At 43.9% G+C, this 22,464-nt stretch overlaps 1 protein-coding gene across 10 annotated transcripts in view; it reads right to left on the bottom strand.

The window, feature by feature from the left end:
• Nucleotides 1-22,464, bottom strand: part of ARHGEF9 (Cdc42 guanine nucleotide exchange factor 9) — a 384,837-nt gene that overhangs the window by 5,267 nt on the left and 357,106 nt on the right. For all 10 annotated transcript variants that reach the window (XM_032228177.1, XM_032228179.1, XM_032228180.1 and 7 more), the window contains one exon: nt 1,209-1,452. In XM_032228177.1, the coding sequence (XP_032084068.1) occupies nt 1,209-1,452 (244 nt within the window). The remainder of the gene's footprint in view (nt 1-1,208; nt 1,453-22,464) is intronic.

The raw sequence follows: 22,464 nt of genomic DNA, 5'->3' as shown, positions 1-22,464 counted from the left end.
CTGCTTCCAACCACTGGCTCCTTTAGACTAGTTGGGGCTAAACTCTTAAGATTTCCCATTAGTGTAGCGGGATGTCTGGGAATTTGGGGAGCCCTGTCAGATCTTGAAGATCTACATTGGGAAATTAAAAAGACAATACCTTCTCATCCTTTGAAGGGCATCAAGCAAAAGTTTGATACTCTCTTCAAAGCCACTTTGCTCCACTTTCTCTTACAGTCAGCCCTGCTGCTCCTTTGAAGGCAGCACAAGCTCCCTTGACTGGAGTCCAGGGCTTTCTATGGGAAGAAAGACAGATTGGGAAACAAAAGTGGCCTTTTCTATATGAGGAGCCGCGGTGGTTAGAATGTAGTATTGCAGGTGCGTTCTGCCCACTACCAGGAGTTTGATCCTGACAGGCTCAAGGTTGACTCAGACTTCTGTCTTTCCGAGGTCGATAAAATGAGGACCCAAATTGGGCTGCAAAGCACTGTGAAACAGTTTGTGTCTAAGTGCTATTGCAGGCTAACTCTGCCCACAGCCTGGAGTTTGATCCTGACCAGCTGAAGGTTGACTCAGCCTTTCACCCTTCCAAGATTGGTAAAATGAGGACCCAGATTACTGAGGACAATATGCTAAGATTGTAAAGCACTATGGGGTAGTATATACATCTAAGTGCTCTTGCCATCATGCAAGGAAAAACACATGTTTGCAGTTCCACATTGCAAGAATGGATAATAAGGAAGGGATAGTGCAACCTGTTGGATCTTCTTTTCCAAATGGGTTTGAAAGCCATTGGACTAATGGGGCAACAGGAGGCCAGCATTCAGTAGCTGGACTTGGAGGGAAGAAAGATTCCTGATATTTATTTATTTATTTATTATTTGTTTATTATTTATCATATGGCATATCATGCATGGAGTGGCAACGCATGTTAACATTTCCCCTAGATTAGTAAAGCACAATAAAATATAAATGTTAAAAAGATCTATGTTCAAATACCACTGCCTAAGCCATCTAACCATTGAAACGCCGCATCATTTATATTTTTTTAAAAATATCAGCTACCGGGCCAGTCACGATCTGATCTACTGTTTGACGTGGAACCTCCAATCCCACTGAGGGGAGGACGCCAGGCCCTGTTTATACCGGGAGTCCTGGCAGATGTTGTGTGAGATACAAATCCTATTCCTGAGCTCTAAGACCCACCTGCTTAGAACTTCCTGTCTTACCTATCTTCTCATCTTCTTGCACCATCTTTCGCTCCTCACGGAAAGCTCTGAGCCACCTCAATTTCTCTTCCAGCTTCTTGGCAAAAAACAAATGCATTTCCTCAGTCTCCTTATTATGTAGCTTAAAAGCATTCTTCATGCTCACATTGAAGTCATCGTCCCGTCCGTCTTCAATATCCAAAACTTCATAGCGGTCCATATCAATCCGTCCTTTGTAGTACAAGATGTCTCTTCTTATCAGATCCTGCAGGAAAACAAACATTGCCATTCACACCCGTCTCATGTTTAAAACTCTGATTTCATTTCCTCGGGAGAAGTGAGCACAATCGCTGGAATGCAGAGGCTATTCATTAAGATGGCTGGAAAGAACCAACCCTGGATGGAGCCAATGGAGGAGCTGCCACCTGGTTTAGACGAAAGCCGGGAAGTATGGAAATCGTTGATTAGACTGCCCACAAGGAACAAGAAGATCTACAGACACTCTGAACAAATGGAGATATCCAGTGGCTTCTGCCCTTTGTGATTGTGGTGACATGCAGACAACAACACATATGTATGTATACCTGCCCTTTGTGTCCCGATCAGTGCACACTTGAGGACTTCATGACAGTAAGACAGAACATAATATTGTTAGTTTCTGGGGAAGATTTGTTTAATTATACATACTTCAATCTTGTGTTTTATATTTTAAATTTGATCTTGTAAAGTATGGCTTATTTTAATTGTGATGCTTCTGACACAAATAAGCCATTAAGTTGGCTAGGATTTCAACTCTTCTTGAGCATCGTTGAAACTCCTCGACTTTTATGTTGAAGTCTGTGGAATGAGATGGAACTCTAGCAGCCCCTAAGATCTCTTGCAGATGAAGACCGACTGGTAGTTTTTCTCTGAAACCCAGCAAGAACTTTAGAAATCCACTTGCCAGGGCTACGTTCTCCCCAAACAATTAGCAAACAGGCACCACAGAAGCTCAGACAACGTTTCCATTGCAGTTTTAAGCAGGCGAAGAGAGTTTCAGTCTTTTTACCTCCCTACTCGATAGAGCTACTAAAAATAGAAATACGTCAAATAAATAAGATAAGTATCTCGGGTCTTCTGTCTATGCTGGGCAATGTGGGCAAAAAGAACGATGGAGACCACCAGTCAAGCAGAATGTAATGGCTGCACCTGTCCTGTCAGGAACCGGCAGCCTGATATTGGGCTGGGGTGGGGTCAGGGGGAGGGAAGGATTCAAATGCAAGGAAGATATGGGGAGTGGTAGAAGCCCAATTCCGCCTTGTGAGAAACTTCAGCCAGCCAAGGTCAATTATTGATTTGCAGAGCTGGTAACCATGAACCTGATATACAAGCACCTAATTGGACATTGACAGATATCTGGGGGATGGCCAGGGTGGGGCTTGGTATTGTTTGCATGCAAAAACCTCAGATTCAGCTTATGCTATTTCTGTACCCACTTAAGCTTCAGTAAAGTTATACTTTTGGCAAAAACAAATGGCCAGGAGTCTCTCTTTGCTAGATGACTGAGTGGAATGGTCGACAGTTTGTAGATTAGCAAGCCAAACCTACTTTCAACTTTCCTTAGCTAACACACATTCCTTCTATTCTCCTTTTATTTTTTCCCTAAGAATTCTTTACCTTGAGGGCCTTCACTTCCTGCTCTTATATTTACCTGCACCACCAGGTTGCACAGACCTGTGAGCTGACGCCCTATGCTCTACTCAACCTAGCATTTTCCACATTTGTTGACTACCATTCCCATCAAACCCAATGGCTAAGGGCAAATCAGAAAAGGATGCCCAAGAATTGCAACTTCCTCTGATTCAGTGAGTGCAGAGGCAGAATTGCACTTCAAACAAATGTTCCTGAGACTTTTGCTGAAATGTGAAATGTAGTCTTCCTACAAGGGATGTTTTCTCCTGGTTCCACATTAGGGGTATAGAAGGAAAGTAAGTCTCAAAGGTGCTTTTTCAAAAGGCAACTGGACAACAAAGTAATTTCTGAATAGCTTCAGTGACACAACAAAAAGGTTGCATGCTATAAATTAGGCACATGGTTCAGAAGACAGCTGATCACTAGTATAAACCTTGGTATTATGAAGGATCCATCACATCATTGTCCTTTGAAATTTAAATAGCCAATTTAATGAGAAGTGAACCAAAGCAGTGTTTTACGAAAGAAGTCATAAATAAATCTTTGGCTTCCTGGTGTTGAACTCAGAATTCCTCAAGCAGGAAGGAGTTGAAGTTTCTGGTCATATTTTTTTGTCACATTTGAAAAAAAAAAGGACACTGTTAAGAGAAGTGTCAGATTGAAATATGAAATGTTTGCAATAGAAATTAGAAATAGATACTGAGCAAACATCACCGCAATTTAATAGCCAGTTGCACAGCGGAGACTTCAGCCAAGACTAATTTTATAGAAGTTTACTTAAACAGAGATTCATTTGGAACAGCTGGTGCTACTTATTTTTTAAAGAATTTTAAAAGGTAAAGTTATTTGAGCAGCTGACATAGGGGTACAGCAGATGGTCCCCTGATCTAGGTGAGTCCACTTGGCTGAACATGCAGTCAACCGAGTTAATCATATCTTTAAGGAAAGAGTCAGGAGAGAAAAGGAGGAGAGAGAAGAAGGGGAAAGAAGAAGAAAAAGGAGGAGGAGCCAAAGGAAAGAAGGAAGGAAGGAGAAGCAGTAGGAGAAGGAGGGGGGGAGTTTTATGATCAAGGCAAGGAGAACATGGACTGAAGCAAGATTCTGTGGAGTTTTTAATGCAATGATGAGGGAGCTTCCAGGGAGCTTCTAGACCACCTGATGTTGTTCAAAAGACATTTCTATCATCAATCACTCTTGACCATGTCTGGTGGAGCTTCAGGGGAGGTCCAATTGTTCTCACCATTAAAAAAATTCTCCTTAGTTCTAGGTTGTTTCTCTCCTTGATTAGTTTCCATCCATTGTTTCTTGTCTTGCCTTCTTGTGCTTTGGAAAATAGGTAGAGCCCCTTGTCTCTGCAGGAGCCCCTCAAATATTGGAAGACTGTCATCATGTCTCCCTGGGTCCTTCTTTTCACTAGACTAGGCATACTAAATTTCGGCCACCGTTCTTCGTACGTTTTAGCCACAAGGCCCCTAATCATCTTTGTTGCTCTTCTCTGCACCTCTTTACATCTTATTGTTTTACAATTATTTCCTATATTGCACACCTAAATGCTATTTAAATTATACCCACAGTAGAAGATTGAATTGTAAACTTGATGCACCACACAGAAATGCCAACCTCACCATTTTGTGGTAAAGTTGATTAAGCTTGGATAGATAAAGATAGAAAAGATAAAGACTTTTTTGAAAGACTACAAAACTTACATGAATTTTTTGTTGGAAGAAGAAAAGACAGAACTAATTATTTATGGGCTGGAGAATTAGAAAGGGTTAAAGAAGAAGGGAAGTGTATAAATCAAAATTCTATGTTTTCTTTCCTTAAAAATACTATTTAAATAATACCTGTAACTTTATTTTTGATCAGTCAATAGGCCATAATCAGAATACAGAATATAAAATACAAACATTAATAAAACCATATATAAAAATGGAATAAAATAGATTAAATTAAAAAAGAGAATGCAAATCATATTTGTCATTTCTACAGTTTATCCCCATCAGACCGACATATGTGCTATTTAAATAATACATTTCCGAATCAATTTAGAATTCAAAACTTTGGGGTGCACTTTTCTTGTATCATCTTTGGGGCGATACTTTTAATGCCAACAGCTGAACCAGACCTCTCAAAAACCAGCCGCATCTGATGGATGCCTGAATTCCAACCCAACCCTTCATTTGAGATAAGCAGATCTGCTAGCATCTTTTTTTTTAATTAAATGTTTTTTAGTTTTAGTTTAAAACGGGTACAGCATCTTTCTTAATATATCAATCAATTACAGATAATACAAAAAAAAAGACAAAAACAACAATCAGAAAAACAAAACAAAACACAGGTGTCTATTATGAAAAAATAAGAAGTATATCAACTGGTTACAACATGCTTTGGTGCTTCTCTTCCATTAGCTCCTATTAATTCAGATATCTTAACTCGAATATTTACCATATCAACATCATTATACCTCCAGTTTTAATTATTATGGTTATTTAAACATCCTTCATCCTTAGCTATGCTAAGGAATTAGTCCATAACACATGCTGGCAGTTCATTTACTTATTTGTAAAATCCTCTATTATCATCAAATCCTCATATTCTATTTTAGCTAAACATCCATAATATTCAATTATATCATATATCATAACATTTTCCTAGTATTGATTAACATTTGATTGTATGGATTTTATTTAGTTTTTTAATAGTGCTAATTATTATAGTTAATACTCTTTATGTATAATCTAAAGGTATTTTCTCATATCCAATTGTTAGTTATCATATCAACTCCACATTATATACATTACTATCAATATCAATTATTATTCAGCAATATCTGTTACACGAAAAAGCAATTGGGTTTAACTAGTTTTCAATTATATTCATCAATCTATCAGCCAGTTCCAAATTATATATATTGCTATCCATATCAGTCATTATTCAGCTATATCTATTACAAATTGAAGTAATCCGATCTAGCTAATTTTAAATTGTATTGTCCCATCTGTCAGCCTGTGTCCCTCCAACGAGATTTCCTCCGTCCGATAGCCATTCATTGGATAAATTTACCAAATGTTTCCATAAGCAAATCCAAACAAAAATATTTCGGCACCTTTGGATTCTGAATGTCGGTGATGAAGTAATAATGTTGTCCTAGGCTTATAAAATTTCCCAAATTAACTTTAATTCTCAAGGGTGGATTCTCCATTCCTCCTGCACACTGTCTCTTTAAATGAATCGTCTTTATAGCTTCCCCCCTCCTTTCTTCCTCTGAGATAGACCAGACACCATTTCTCACATTTTCCATTTGTGTTTCAGGAACATTTAAGCATTCAACGATCTCAGTTTTAACTTCATATTTTAGAATCAATTGATCCAGTTTTCTTTCCAGTTTTTGGTAAGAATCAAAGAGTCCTCTACACGCAGAGAAAAGAGTCTGAAATGAAATCTTAGGGGTATTTTGGGACGCCATGATGTGTCGTAGTTAAAATAGAAGCTCTCTTTTTTTTCCTTACAGGCTTCGAAGCACTTTTTTTTTTAGTCTCTTACAGGCTGTCAATCTTATCTAGTTGTAAACAGAACTAGATAGTAAAGTAATAAAAATGTCGAATCGTGACGGGCTAATTAGTAGGAGATAAGTTTTACGATCCACTTAGGGAGATTCAGAGGGGGGAGGATGTCGCGGAGTTTCTTGAAGCATTTAAAAAGTAAAGTAACCACCAGTCATAAATCCATTAGAAAGAGCCAATTCGCCGCTAAATCTTCCTGTTCTTTGGATTCAGTTAGCTTAATTTTTTAACACGAACAGTCTCTCTTGGATAATAAAATCAGCTTACCAGATGACATCACTTCTTCCATTCTTAGGGGCAACCTGCAGTTTCAGTTAGCACGCAGCTAATCCAAAAAGGAATTGGCACGAGGAGTTAATACCCCCCCCCCAGAGATTTGCGGATATCTCTGGGGTCCTGGGTCCCTCCCCACCTTCACTGTCGTCTCCGGGACAGCTAGAGTTCAAAGAACCCGTCCAAAAATCCTTTGGTATAGAGGAATTTCAGGAGTAGCCTAAAACTCCATCTTCTCACTGCTAAGCCCCGCCTTCTTCCAGATCTGCTAGCATCTTAATCAGCTGTGGCAGCACCAACCAAATGTATCAGCATATTAGAGAACATGGCTTACAATGGAGTGGCAAGGAAGAAGTGGGTGTAGCTGCTGCTTCAGCTGTATGAACTGCTTAGGGGAGAGGCTGTGATTGCTGCTGAAAGCGATTTTTAGCAAGCCAGAGTTATATTTTATATTTTAGCAAGCCAAAATATAAAAAAGATGTAGATACTATGGAAAGAGTACAAAGAGTAACAAAAATGATTAGAGAGCTAAAGTTAAAACAATGCAGCTTTGCAGAAATTGGGTATGTTTGTAAGCTGTTTATTCTTTGTAAACTGCCTAGAGTCTCTGTGAATGAGTAGATGGTTATATAAATTTTCTAAATAACATAAAAGTAAAATGTCTATTGTAAATAAGGACTCAGGGTGGCATGATAGCAGTGTTCGAATATTTGAGGGGCTGCTACAAAGAAGGGGCGGGGTTAATCTATTTTCAAAAGCACCATAAGGCTAAAAAAGAAACAATAAATGGAAACAAATCAAGAACAAAACAACATAGAACTAAGGAGAATGGCAGTTGGACTTACCTGAACTGCATGTTTCGTAGAGTGGCGTGGGAGGAGTAACACGTGGGTATTACCAAAGCCTTCTTGCCTATTGGAGACTGAGGTATTAATCTTTTGGAGCCACACCTCCGTACCTCCTCCTACTCTCCCAGATTACCGATGTATCATAGCAGACACTGAAAAAGGAAGGACAAACAGCCAACACATATCCTTCCTAATTGCTAAGGCTGAACCTGGACTCGCTCAGGTCCCCCTAGGCGCAGGGTGCCCAGAACGGGAGGGAAGTGACTCCTCCCACGCCACTCTACGAAACATGCAGTTCAGGTAAGTCCAACTGCCAGTTTCCAAAGAGAAGGCGTGGGAGGAGTAACACATGGGACATACCAAAGCTAGATGTCCTGGGAGGGATTCGTTGGGCCTGAGCCCCCCGGGGAGTCCAGAACCCCCTGCAGGACCCTCCTGTCGAAGGCAGCCTCCGCGGAGGCGAAGGCGTCCAGTCTGTAGTGTTTAATGAAGGGAGAAGGAGAAGCCCAGGCGGCCGCCCGGCAAATCTCCTCTATGGGGGCCTGGGTAGACCAGGCTGCAGAAGTGGCTGCACTTCTAGTGGAATGAGCCGTGATGCCCTCAGGGACCGGGAGTCCTTGGGCCCTGTAGGCCTGTGAGATGGCCGCCCTAATCCATCTACTGATGGTGGCCGGGGAGACCTTGGCTCCCCGGGAGGAAGGCTGATAAGACACGAACAGAGCCGCCGAGCACCTAAAGGGGGCCGTGTGCTTCAGATATATGCGCAAGGCTCTCCTGACATCCAGCTTGTGCCAGGATTTCTCCCTGTCACCTGAGGGGTGAGGACAGAAGTCTGGGAGAATAATCTCGAGAGCCCTGTGAAAGGGGGAATTAACCTTGGGCATGAAAGCGGGGTCGAGTCTGAGGATGACCCGGTTATCTAAGAAGGTGCAGAGATCCGCCCTACTGGAGAGGGTGTTGATTTCGGAAACTCTCCTGGCCGAGGTGATGGCGACCAGGAAGACAACCTTGAGGGTTAGAAGCTGAAAAGAGACCTCTCTCAGGGGCTCAAACGGGGCTTCGGTGAGGGCCTGAAGGACCGTAGGAAGGTCCCAGGTGGGGAATCGATGGACCACTGAGGGTTTCAGATTCGCCGCCCCTTTGAGGAAGCGCTTTAGGACCGGATGTTGGGACAAGGGAGGAGCATTTACCCCTCCTAGGACCGTGGATAGGGCGGAGACTTGTCTCCTGAGCGTGCTAGTGGCTAGACCCTTTTCGTGTCCCTCCTGGAGGAAGTCCAGGACCTGTGGAACCGAGGCGGCAGCTGGACGGAGACCCTTAGCTCGGCACCAGTCCGCAAAGGCCACCCAAGACGCGTTGTAGATGCACGTGGTGGACTGTCTCCTGGATGCCTCCACAGTTCTGATGACCTTTTCGGAATATTGAGCCTCCCTTAATTGTTCCCGCTCAATCGCCAGGCGGTCAGATGAAGCCACTCCGGGTTCGGATGTTCGAGAGACCCCTGGTGGAGGGCCAGCACCCCTGCTGGGATCCTCCAGTGGGGAGCTGTGCACAGATCCACGAGGTCTGCCAACCAGGGGCGACGAGGCCAGAAGGGAGCCACCATTATCATCTCCGCTCCCTCCACCACCACCCTCCTCAGGACCCCGGGAATGAGGGGAAGGGGGGGAAAGGTATAAAGAAGACCTGGTGGCCATCTGCAACGAAGAGCGTCCGTGTCCATGGCTCCCCTGGTCAGAAACCTCGAAACGAACTCTGGCAGCTGGGCGTTCTGCGGGGTCGCGAAGAGGTCCACCGTCGGATGACCGAACCTCTCGCAGATCTGACGGAAGATCGAGGGATGGAGCTGCCACTCTCTGTTGTCCACCGTCTCCCTGCTGAGCCAGTCTGCTTGATGGTTGTCCGTTCCGGAGATGTGTTCGGCTTTTATGGACTGAAGGTGCCTCTCTGCCCAGTTCCCCAACCACAGGGCCTCGTCGCGAAGTGCCCTGGAGTGGGTGCCGCCCTGTCGGTTTACGTGCGCCTTGGCCGCTACGTTGTCGGTCAGAACCAGGATGTGTTGACCGGCTACCGAGTCCTTGAAGTGAAGAAGAGCCAGATAGATGGCTCTGAGCTCCAGTCAGTTGATGTTGTTTCGCAGATCTGACGGGGTCCAGCGGCCCTGGGCGATCTGATTCTCCAGGTGGGCCCCCCAGCCGAAGAGACTTGCATCTGTGGTGAGGATCCTCCTCGTCGGTTCTCTGAAGAGGCATCCTCTGTTCAGTGCTGGGGAGAGCCACCAACGGAGGGATAGTCGTACCTGGGGGGTCACTCTGATCCTGAAGGTAGCATCGCTCGTCCCGGCTCTCTGGTGAGGTAGCAGGAACCACTGGAGCTCCCTGGCATGCAGCCGGGTCCACGGTACGATTCCTATGCACGAGATGAACTTTCCCAGGAGCCTGGAAAGAAGAACTACAGGGACAGAGCGTAACTTGCGAACCTCAAGAATCATCTTAACGATGCTGTCCTTGCGATCTTGGGACAGGAAGACCTCCCCAGCTACTGAATCGATAATGGACCCTAGGTGAAGGAGCCTGGTGGAAGGGACCAGGTGGCTCTTCTCCAAGTTGATGGAGAACCCCAGGGCCCTCAGGGTGTCTATGGTGATTTTCAGGTCTCGTTCAGCCAAGCCGGGAGACCTGGCTAAGATGAGGATGTCATCCAAATAACAAAACAGACGGACTGGGAGGGAGCGTAGGTGACCAGCTGCTGCCGCCAGGATCTTGGTTAAAGTCCTGGGGGCTGAAGCCAGCCCAAAGGGAAGGGCCCTGTATTGGAAATGTTGCCCCTCATGTGAGAACCTGAGGAATTTACGGTGTTCCGGGGCGATCCTGATGTGTAAGTATGCCTCTGTGAGGTCGATAGAGGCAAGGAAGTCGCCCGGTCAAATGCCCTCCAGAATGGATTTTAGGGAGGCCATTTTAAATTTGCGGTATACCACCCTGGAATTCAGGAGCTTAAGGTCCAGGATGGCCCTCCATCCCCCTGAGCTCTTAGGGACTAAGAAGAGGTTCGAGTAGAACCCGGATCCCTCCTCCCCTTCTGGGACTCTTTCAATGGCCCTGATGTCAAGTAGATGTTTAATGGCTTTGGCCTTAAGGGCCCGCTTGGCCGGGTCCCTGGAGGGGGCGAAAGTGCGGAATCTGCTGGGGGGAAGAGAACGAAACTCCAGGTGTAGTCCGAGCCTTACAGACTGGAGAACCCACTCATCCGAGGTGACCCGTTCCCAGGCATCCGCAAACAGGGAGAGACGACCGCCGATGGGGAAATCCGGGCCCGGATTACCTGAATCTGCAGAAGGGGCGACCGCCTCCCCCTCGAAAGGGCCGCTTGCCCTGCTGCTGGCCCCTGAATCTGTCCCTCTGGAACTGTCTATCCCCTTGCCTGTGGAATCTAGGGGTCTGGTACCTCTGATTCTGGTTGTCCCCGTCGGGTGGTCGGTACGGGGTCCTCCTGGGGTATGGCGCGTGGCGGAAGTCCGATCGCCTAGTTGTTGTTGGGAGCACCTTCCGCTTGTTCTTATCCTCTACGAGGAGAGGGTCCAGTGCTGTCCCGAATAGCTTCTCCCCGGTGTAGTCTGTGCCCGTTAGGTGCCACTTTATCCGGGATTCCGCCTGCCAGTGACGTAGCCAGAGCATGCACCTAGAAGCAACTGAGGAAGACATAACTCGGGCTGCATACTTTACCGCATCCAGCGTGGCGTCTGCTGAGAACTGCGTTGCCGCCAGCATCTTGGATATGTCTTGTAGCAGGCGCACATCAGAGGCCGGAGTCCTGTCCCTCAGCTGCTCCAACCATAGGACTGTGGACCTGTTAAAGAAAGAGGCGGAGGCAGCCACCCTGATAGCCCAGGTGATAGCTTGAAAGGTTTTGCGCAGGACAATGTCTGCCTTCTTGTCCTCGGGTTTGAGGCAATTGGCAGTGTCTCCTGCAACCACTGTTGAGGATGAAGCCAGAGTGGCCACTGGGTTGTCCACCTCCGGTATCTGGAGAGCCTGGGCAAAAGTCTGATTAAGATTATAAAACTTTCTTTCATTTCCACCTGGGGTGGGGAAGGACCCTGGTTTTACCCACTGCGATTTAAGCACTTCCATGAACATCTCAGGCGTGGGGATCTCTTCCTTAACCACGGGGGGGTCTATGGAAGGGTCCCTTTTTCTTCTTGCTCTTACCCTTGTCCGATGGTTCCGCTGCCGGTTTGGGATCCGGGAGGGGATCCAGATCGGCTGTGGCTGCAGCCTTGCGAAGTAAGGAACTGAATAAGGAAGGGGGGAAAAGCCCTGCAACGGTGGAATCATTCTCTGCCTGGGGATCCTCATCATCTGAGAATCCCACCTCCTTCAATTCTCCTTCCTCTAGGTCAGAGGCCTCGCTGGAGGGGGAGGGGGACCTGGTTTCCCTGGCTGCTGCTGTGCTGGGGCGCTCCTGCTGGATCCTAGGGGGATCCTGTGGGGCCCTGCTCCTGGAACCTTGAGGTTGCTGACCTAAGCTAGAAGCCATTACCTGGGCCAGAGCCCTGGCTAGCATGTCCTGGAAACTGTTGGTTGTCAGGTAGGGCAGGCTGTAGTTCTGGAGGCTGGGAATATTCCCTGGGCTCCAGAGAAAGGGAAGCCAGGCGAGGCCTGGTTGGGCTGGTGGTTCGGCGCCCAAAGGGATCCGCTCTGGAGTCCGCTGGGGGAGCAGGCGAAAGGGGGGGCAATAAAGAGCTATGCCTTCTAAAGGAGCCCCCTGGAGAGGCTGGAGATGCTGCCCGGGCCTCCACCCGGGCTGGGGCCCTGCGAGGGGAATGAGACCTGGAAGGGGAAGGGCTGATGGTCGCCCTGAATTCCCTTGCCGAGGCCCTGGTGTTTCTGGCCTCCTTCCTGGGGGCTGCCTGTTTGGGGGCCCTGGCCTTATCCCTCCTCAGTGGGGATCTCCCCCTGGGTGCTGGGGAAAAACCTCTGGAAGTTCCCTCACCGGGATCCTCACCCCCTGGGGCGTTGGGCCTGGTGCCCTTGCTCCTGGTCGCCTCTGCCATTACTCACGGTTAGATGCACACCACCTCCTCCTCCTATAGCTGGCTGCAAGGTCGGATTCTGCTCTCAGGGGCTGGATCTGCTCCTTAAGCCCTTTGCTGATCCTCTGAAGCAGTTGCCGGCAGGCCCAGCTCTGGATTATCCCCCCCGGATCACCGGCGGGGTGGAGCCTAGAAGAAGCCTCTTCCGGCTTGCTGGAGCCTTCTGAGCACTTTGGGCCTCCGTGGGGAAGCTCCGATCACGTGCTCGACCACGTGGTCTTTTCAAAATGGCGACCGGGCCAATCCTCCTGCTGCTGGAGATCGTAGGGGGAAGCTCCTGGAAGTCCCCGAGCCTCACAGGTCCTCTTCTGCCTCCCACAGGCCTGGGCTTTGCCTGGATCGATCGTGCCAGGCAGAGGCTTCTTTGCCCTCTCTTATGCGACCAGCTGGTCGCACGGGGCGCACGCGCACACGCTGGTTTGCAACGAGGCTTTTCCAGTGGTGCAGAGCACAGCGGAGGAGAGGTGAGGAGAAAGGCAAGGTCTTTGTCGGAATCCTTTGTAGCTAGAGATCGCTGATCCAAATATGAGGGAAAAAAACTCTAAGTCTTCGAAGAGAAGGGAGAGAAGGAAAAACACTCCTTTTCAGGCTTCAGATTGAGGTAATCTGGGAGAGTAGGAGGAGGTACGGAGGTATGGCTCCAAAAGATTAATACCTCAGTCTCCAATAGGCAAGAAGGCTTTGGTAATACCCACGTGTTACTCCTCCCATGCCTTCTCTTCGGAAACATTTCCTAATCATGATAGCAATCAACCAACGGAACAGCTTGCCTTCAGAAATTGTGGATGCTCCATCACTGGAGAAGAGATTGAACAGCCGTTTGTCTGAAATGATATATAGGATTTCCTGCTTGAGCAGGGGATTGGACTAGAAGATCTCTAAGGTCCCTTCCAACTCTTTGATTCTTGTTATTTGTCTTGGATCTAAGATCAAATGGTGGAACTTTCCAAGGCATGGAGGACCATCAAGAAATGCCTTCAGTTGTTCTCCTGTTTGAAGATCTATCCCTCTGCATCTATCAACCCATCACTGATATTCTAACATTCGTCATTTCTTGTTTAAACTGCTCTGCAAAGTTACTGTCTATATTTACTGGTGCCAGATTTTGCTGTTATTAAAATGGAAACTGTTCTCCTACAAGGACAATTTCAGAAACCAGATATTCTCTAAGAATATTATTATAGGCTGGCATCCCTGCTCTCTTTTGTTCTGCTTCTTTCCCTTTCCCTTTATTTCAGGTCAAAGGTCCTGGAAATAATTTGGAGAAAGAGGATTGTTGGAATGATTAACCAGAAATAATATCCTGCTTTGCATTAAAAGCTGAGCTACTTTAGAAAAGTGACTCTGAGCTGCTGTCTGCGGAGAGTGGGACCTCAGCCTTGATTGCTTAAATCGAGATCTACTTCATTCCAATTTCTCTCCCTAATAATGAAAATTTAATCTGAAGCTTAATCAACTTTGCCACATGCTCTTGAAAGGTATTACCTGATCAAAGCTTGCCTGCAGACTTAAAAAAAGGAAAAAAAGAAAAGTGAGTGTGTTTTGTGGTGATAGTCTTAAAATAGAATTAATCTTACACAACTGCATATATCATATCTCAGCAAGAAAAAGTTAAACGATCCTAGAATTGAAAGGAACTCTTCAGGACACACAATCCAACCCCTGCTCAGTAAAGAAATGGAAATAGAATTTTCCTGATCAATGGCTGCCCACATCTGTGGAAAGACATCCAACAACAAAGGTGTCAACCATTTGCCAGGGAGCTGGTTCTGCTATGAAGCTATCCTTTGCATTCCATTTTGGGGTCAGTGTACTTCACTTAGATAAGAGGAACTGAAGAAGTAGACACAGCAATGATTTAAGAGCAGAACAAGCGGAATTACAAATTAAAAATAATTAAAATAATTTTAACTCAACTAAGTGTACTCAAAAATACTAGGAGAGAAAACCAAACAAGAGTTTAGCACTGGATCCACAGCTGGGAGAGACAACTTCTTCAGTTACAGAGGCTGACCAAGTAATTTTGGGGCCAAGCAATATTATTATTACTATTATTACTATTATTACTATTATTACTATTATTACTATTACTATTATTATTATTATTATTATTATTATTATTATTATTATTATTATTATTATTATTATTATACAATTGTATCACAGCGGCCAGTTGTTTCACCGGATTTGGCATTGGTTACTAGTCGGGCCCCACTTAGGGGCCTAGGACGTCGTAACGTATTTCCGTAATATGCATGCAGATCCAAGCAGTGCGGCTTTTTGCATTTGACTGATGGTGATTTCGTCAATTTTTAACTGTTTTAAATGTAATTCCAGTGTTTTTGGAATAGCACCCAATGTGCCAATTACCACTGGAATTATCACTGCTGGTTTGTGCCATAGTCGTTGAATTTCGATTTTTAAGTCCTGATATTTTGTGATTTTTTCATGTTCCTTCTCGGCAACCCTGCTATCCCCTGGTATTGCGATATCTATGATTGTGACCTTATTTTTCTCAACCAGTGTGATGTCTGGTGTATTATGCGCCAGTATTTTGTCTGTTTGTATGCGAAAATCCCACAAGATCTTGACCATCTAATTTTCGGTGACTTTTTCAGGCTGATGTTTCCACCAGTTTGTTGCAGTTTTAATATTATATTTTTTGCACAAATTCCAATGGATCATTTGCGCTACTGAATTGTGCCGCAATTTATAATCAGTCTGCGTGATTTTTTTACAGCAGCTGAGTATGTGATCAACAGTTTCATCAGCTTCTTTGCAAAGTCTGCATCTGGCATCATCAGAGGATTTTTCGATTTTGGCCTTAATGGCATTTGTGCGGATAGCTTGTTCTTGCGCAGCCAGGATTAGTGACTCTGTTTCTTTCTTTAATGTACCTGTTGTTAACCATAACCAAGTTTGTTCACTGTCCACTTTATCTTTTATTTTTTCCAGAAATTGGCCATGCAGTGCTTTGTTCTGCCAACTCTCCATTCTTGATTTTATCACATCTTTTCTGTATTCTTGTTTCGTCTGTTGGGCCTTCAGTAGATTTTTGTTCTTTACTTCGATTGATAGATGTTCTTGACTTTCTTTTAAATAATCAGCCAGTGCATGTTTTTCTTCTTCAACTGTTTGCTTCACTTGTAATAATCCTCTGCCACCTGATTTTCGGGGCAGTTAGAGTCTATCAGTATCACCACGTGGATGTAAACTGTAGTGCATTGTCATTAGTTTCCTGGTTTTTCGGTCCAAAATGTCCAAATCAGCTTGTGTCCAGTTAACTATACCAGCTGTGTATCTTATAACTGGTATTGCCCAGGTATTTATTGCCTTGATTGTATTTCCACCATTCAATTTAGATTTCAAAATTTTCCTAACTCTGTTGGTGTACTCTCGCCTGACAATAGTTTTTACTTCTCCATGCTTGATATTATCCAACTGTAGAATGCCTAAGTATTTGTAGGCTTCATTTTCACTGCATTTAATTAGTTGGCCATTGGGTATTTCAATTCCCTCACATGCAGTGATTTTGCCTCTTTTTATGGATACAGTGGCGCATTTTTCCATGCCAAACTGCATTGAAATATCGGTGCTGAATACTCGGACTGTGTTTGTCAATGATTGGATTTCTATTTCTGACTTTCCATAGAGTTTCAAATCATCCATATATAGTAAATGCGAAATTTTTTCAGCTTCTTTGGCTGTTTGGTAGCCTAATTTCATTTTTTTTTAAGATTACTGATAGTGGGATCATTGCGATGATGAAGAGGTGAAAGTGAATCACCCTGGAAAATTGCTCGCTTGATATTAACCATTCCGTAGATCTCATTCCCTACTGCCAACTCAGTTCTCCATTGTTTCATCGCCTTTTGGCATTGGTTACTAGTCGGGCCCCATCCAGGGGCCTAGGACGTCGTAACGTATTTTCGTAATATGCATGCAGATCCAAGCAGTGCGGCTTTTTGCATTTCACTGATGGTGATTTTGTCAATTTTTAACTGTTTTAAATGTAATTCCAGTGCTTTTGGAATAGCACCCAGTGTGCCAATTACCACTGGAATTATCACTGCTGGTTTGTGCCTATTATTATTATTATTATTATTATTATTATTATTATTATTATTATTATTATTATATTTTTATCCCACCTTTGTTACATTTTAAGTAATTCAAGGCAGTGAAAAAACTAATACTTCATTCTCCTTCTATTTTCTATACAACAACCCTGTGATGAGGATTGGGCTGAGAAAGTGTGCCTGGCCCAAAATCACCCACCTGGCTTTCATGCCTAAGATGGGATCTGACCTCCACCTCCTGCCTTCTAGCTAGGTCAAAATGGCTCTCTTATTCCAATTGAGCTTACAGGGCTTGTGGTAAGGAAAAATAGGAAGAAAGAGCACAATGTCTCCCATCTTGAACTTCTCAATGTAGAACAGATATAAATCTAAATAAATAACTGAATATATACTATAATTTACAAGGGAGAAGAAACTTCCAGGGTGGAAGCAAGAGAGTGAGCTATGCCTGTCATGGTGTATCTATCTAGTCAATTTCCTGTTAGATTCTGTAGGAAGTTAGCACTCCCCCCCCTATAAAAATGAAATATCCTAGGAAATATTGAAAAGGCAGAATATTACATTTCCCTGGATCAGAAATGGAGAAACATATTTTTAGGCAGGAAACAGACTCACTCTTCATAGCCCCCACTTTTCTTAATGGGCCATTAAAATGCCTGAGCCAGTCTATTCCACATAATAAAGATGTTTGGGGCAAGTGAGTGCAACTAGAAGTCCCGGGGATGCAGAAGCTCTGCAAATTTCCCCAAACTTGTACAAAATTTCTAACAAAACAGAAAAAGAATTAAGAACATACCAATATTTGTAGCTAAGGGTTGGAATGAGGAGGGTTTGGTGCTTTTTGAGTATGAACTGGGCTACTGTACGCATTGCATTTACATGGTTCTTGGTTTTGTGTAGCTCTTTCAGTTATTAATTAAGGTGTTGATAGTTGGCTATTAAGTGATTGTTTCCTTCTGCTGCCACACCCTTTGCTCCTAAGTATCTGTTAGGCAGGTGATAAATCAGCACTCCTATTGACTGACAAAGAGCCCATTTCCCAGACTTCAATCATCTCTTTGGCTATTTTTGTCCCTGCTCAGCCAATAATCATAGTAGCTGTGAAATTGAATGCATGTCCTTGTTCATTGCAATTTGAGACCACCAATGATGAATTATGGTAGCTTTGTCCGAATGAGGACTAATTTGTGCATTATCTCCAACACCCCAGTTGGTGGGTTACAAAATAACATAAAGAAAGGTCAGAGGAGTTAGCATCACTACTACAAACCTGTGGAGGTTTAAGGAGGCTTCCTTAAACCTCCACAGAGGGTCCTTCAAGCATCTTCCCCAAATGTTTCTGTAATACAGTAGCATGACTATAAATGCCTTTATGTCAAAATAGCACTGTAGTGCATTTCTAATACTGTTAGAAATATTAGAAGTATAATACTTGTACATAATGGTGGTACATTTCTAATACTCAGCTCCACACCAAATTATATTGCAAATATGTACCTGCAGATATTTTATTTTATTGATGTTATTATTTAATTTATGGCCAGCTTTTCTGTTGACACTGTGTAAAGGCTTCAAGGGGTGGTTTTTTTTGAAGATGTTTCCTCCTCCTTGCAGAATTCTGGGGAGGAATTCACTGGTGGGAAGACTCACAAAGGTGCCAATTTCTCCTTCTGAACAACACAGACAAGAAAGCCCTTTAATTTCACATGAAGAAGTCTGCTGAAAAGGAGCTAAGGAGTAAGGAGAAAAGAGCAGCAAAGCTTTTTTTCAGCTGCCCTTTTCTCCTTTTCAAAAGTGATGAGAGACTCCACAGTCTTCTCCCTTTTTTATCCCAACTTCTAGAAATTGCAAACTCACCCAGAAAGCATGGCCCTGAAGGCAACTGGGAGACCTAAATTTTCTTCTCTGACTGATCACAGGTGCTACGGAGAACCACATTCACAGATTAATGCAGCTTCCCTTTCTTTCTCAAATAAGTCAGGAGCAGCTATGGAACAACTGTGGGCCTCTTTTAATCCTGACACCCCCTCTCAATCAGATGGGAGCCTTATGGTCCTTTTCCAAAACCATTTTGAGAGACAAAATCTGCTCTATTGTCTGGTCTTCAACTTCTTGGCATTAATGCAAGCTGTCAAGCAATGTGATGCACTTACAGAGATTTGCTTGTTGATTTGAGGAATCAGCTGACCCTCTGACAATGTCAAACATTACACTCAACTTTGATCCAGTGCAAACTTGACATTGCAAGTCAAACAATGAAAGAACTTTAAATATGATCTTCAGTTTCTTCCACATAAGGTAAGGGCATAGCTAATTGATGGCTAAGGGGCTTAGAGAGTTGCCTGGGGTCACAGATTCTAGCAGTTTGCAAACAATCTGGTTTCTCATAATTTATTTGTCAGGCTCCTTCCTATCTTTGTTATTTTTTAATAAAATAACTCAAGGGGGAAAAGGTATCTAATACTCCTTCCTCCTCCTTTTTTTCCACAACAGCCTTATGAGATGGGTTGGGCTGAGAGAGAGTAAATGGCCCAAAGCATGGAGTTGGCTTTCATGTTTAAGGCAGGAATAGAACTCACTGTCTCCTGGTGATTGGCCCAAAGTCACCAAGCCAGCTTTCATGTCTAAGGTGGGATTAGAACTCACCATCTTCTGGTAATTGACTCAAACTCAACCAGTTACCCATGCTTAAGATGGGACTGGACCTTAGTTTTTTGGTGAGTGGCCCAAAGTCTCTTAGCCAGCTTACATGCCTCGGCTACACTAGAATTTACCATCTCCTGGTGATTGGGCTACTTTCATGGCTAAGGCAGGACTAGAGCTCACAGTCTCCTAGTTTCTGAGCCAGCACCTTAAACCACTAAGCAAAACTGGCTCTTATATTCCAAGTGGAGTAATGCAGAAGGACCCTTTCCTCTGGGGCTTTTTCAAAATTGCATTTTTTTTCTCCCATTTTTCTAGCTGGAAATAAGAGACTGCCTACTGCTAATTACCTCCACTAGACCAATTAGATCCCACAGACTAGGCCTCCTCCAAATTCCATCAGCCGGCCAGTGTCGACTGGCGACTACCCAGAGGAGGGCCTTCTCTGTGGCTGCTCCAACCCTCTGGAACGAACTCCCCGTGGAGATTCGTACCCTCACCACCCTCCAGGCCTTCCGCATAGCCCTTAAAACCTGGCTGTTCCGACAGGCCTGGGGCTAAAGACTCGCTGCCCCACTTCGAATGGTATGATTGTTGTGGTTTTTTTAACTATGTATGGTTCTTTTATGTTTTTTTGTAACTTTGTTTGTTTTTTCCCCCCTCCCTTTGAGTTGTGAGCCGCCCTGAGTCCCTTTCAGGGAAAAGGGCGGCATACAAATAAAATGAAAATGAAAATGAAAAGAAAATGACTTTTGAAAGGCTTTTTATGCCCTGCTTTAAAAGAATGCAGAAGACCTGAGAAGATACTTCAAAGCTGTGAAAAGAGTTAACTATGATGGCACTTTGAGATGCCAATCTGATTCTTTAATAAAAAAGGAATAACTGTTTAAGACCTCTAATGTTAAGACGAAGAATAATGGTGATAATGGGCAACCTTGTCTCGTACCTCTCTTTATTTTAATAGGATCTGTTAATTCTCCATTTACCATTATCTTTGCTGTTTGTTTCTGATATATCATTCGTATGGTTTGGATAAATTTCTTACCAAAGTTCATCTGCTCCAGTTGTAAAAACATTGTCAAAGGCCTTCTGTGCATCAATAACTAGCCTCAATCGCCTGTCTTATTTCAAGGAATGATTTAGCAATAGCAATAGCAATAGCAGTTAGACTTATATACCGCTTCATAGGGCTTTCAGCCCTCTCTAAGCGGTTTACAGAGTCAGCATATCACCCCCACAATCTGGGTCCTCATTTCACCCACCTCGGAAGGATGGAAGGCTGAGTCAACCTTGAGCCAGTGAGATTAGAACCGCTGAACTGCAGATAACAGTCAGTTGAAGTGGCCTGCACCCTAACCACTGCGCCACCTCGGCTCATTATTTCAGCCCCTGGACAGACCTTTTCCTGAGAAAGCCCAGGACGGACCCTCAGCCTGGAGCCAACTGACTTTTGCCAAGCTCAGTATGGCAAGAAATGATGAAAGAAGCAAGAGCCACTTAGACGTCAAGCGGGGGTTTGAATTCAACAATAAGGAACCTTGGCAATTTCAATAGGAACCTCAGCTCTCTGAGATGGGATTTCTTTGAACACCTCACATGCCCTCTTCTTGACCTTTCTGCAGCTCAGCCTGAGCTTCCATTTATGAGATAAGGTAGTAATAAATTCTCTTCCTCTGTTGACCTTCCTTCCTTCCCTCCCTCTTCAAATCATTCATGACTTCTGGCAACTGCCTGGATTAGTCCCTGCAATTTTCTTGGCAAAATTACTTAGCCATGACCTCCTTCTAGTCCTCTAGATGGGACTAGAATTCCTGGTCTCCCAGTTTTTAGCCTGGTGTCTTTAAACGCTGTTTCAAACTGGGCCTTGGGTTTCTTGTTTTCTCTCATAATCTTTCAAACCTACCACTGCTTTATGGGATCATTTGATTCTCAGGCTCTGATTAATGCTGATCTGTGATATTATTATGTCAAGGTATCATAGTACAACACCTGACCTACATAACAGCTAAGTTAAAAACTGAAATAGGGACAGATGTTTCTACATCACCCTTGTCTTTATTTTAGCTATAGGTTCACTCTACCACACAACCTGCTGTTGGTCTAAACAAGAGGATATCTTTAATGAATTCTAAAATTTCAACCTGTGCAATTTGTCACAATCTGCATTTCCTCTGCATCTTTATTCCCCTTTAAGCTGCAATCATATTGATGTATGGACCCAGCTCTAGAGATTCATAGCAACACTACATAAAATAGATTTTACCAAGCCTGATTTTATTATGTTTTATCGATGCTCCTTTGAATGTTGAAATGGAGAAAAGGCAAAAAATGTAAATACATTTCAGGAATGAAAGCCCAAGACTAACTGCATGATGCCATGTGGAGATTTAGATGCAAAACACTGGGGAAGTGGCTGGATTCAAAAGCCCCCGCTTTAGCATTTTGGAATGCTAAAAATCAAATATCTAGCCAAAAGGGATTTTTTTTCTACTGATAAACCAGTAAAAATGTCACATCTATTAAAATCACACAAGCTGCTATTACAACGGCTTGCAACAAATAGTCCTTGACTTACGGCCACAATTGAGCCCAAAATTTATGTTCATAAGTGAGACATTTGTTAAATGATTTTGGCCCCATTTTCCAACCTGACTTGTCACTGTTGTTAAATGAATCATGGCAACTCTTAAAAGTTAGTAATATGGTTATTAATCAAATCTGGCTTCCATGTTGACTTTGCTTGTCAGAAGGTCGCAAAAGAGGATAACTGAATCTTGCAACACTGCGAGCGTCATAAATATGAGTCAGTCACCAAGTGTCTGAATTTTGATCACGTGACCATGGAGATGCTGCAATGGTCGTAAGAGTGAAAAGTGGTCACATGCCATTTTTCAGTGCCGTTGTCGCTTCGAACGGTCACTAAATGAACTGTTGTAAGTTGAGGACTATTTCTCTTTGTGTCACACAGACAGCACATACAACAGGGTGAATGAGTCATTTGAATACAATTTTACTTAGATATAGGGAATTGAACTAGAGACAGAGTGAATCCCAAGGCAATTAACATCAGAGTTAACTGAATAAACAGAAAGGATCCCCATTGGC

The sequence above is a fragment of the Thamnophis elegans genome, chromosome 12 (assembly GCF_009769535.1).
Source record: "Thamnophis elegans isolate rThaEle1 chromosome 12, rThaEle1.pri, whole genome shotgun sequence".
Taxonomy (NCBI): Eukaryota; Metazoa; Chordata; class Lepidosauria; order Squamata; family Colubridae; genus Thamnophis; species Thamnophis elegans.
The sequence above is the reverse complement of the archived record's forward strand: the minus strand, read 5'-3'. Positions and strand labels throughout refer to the sequence as shown.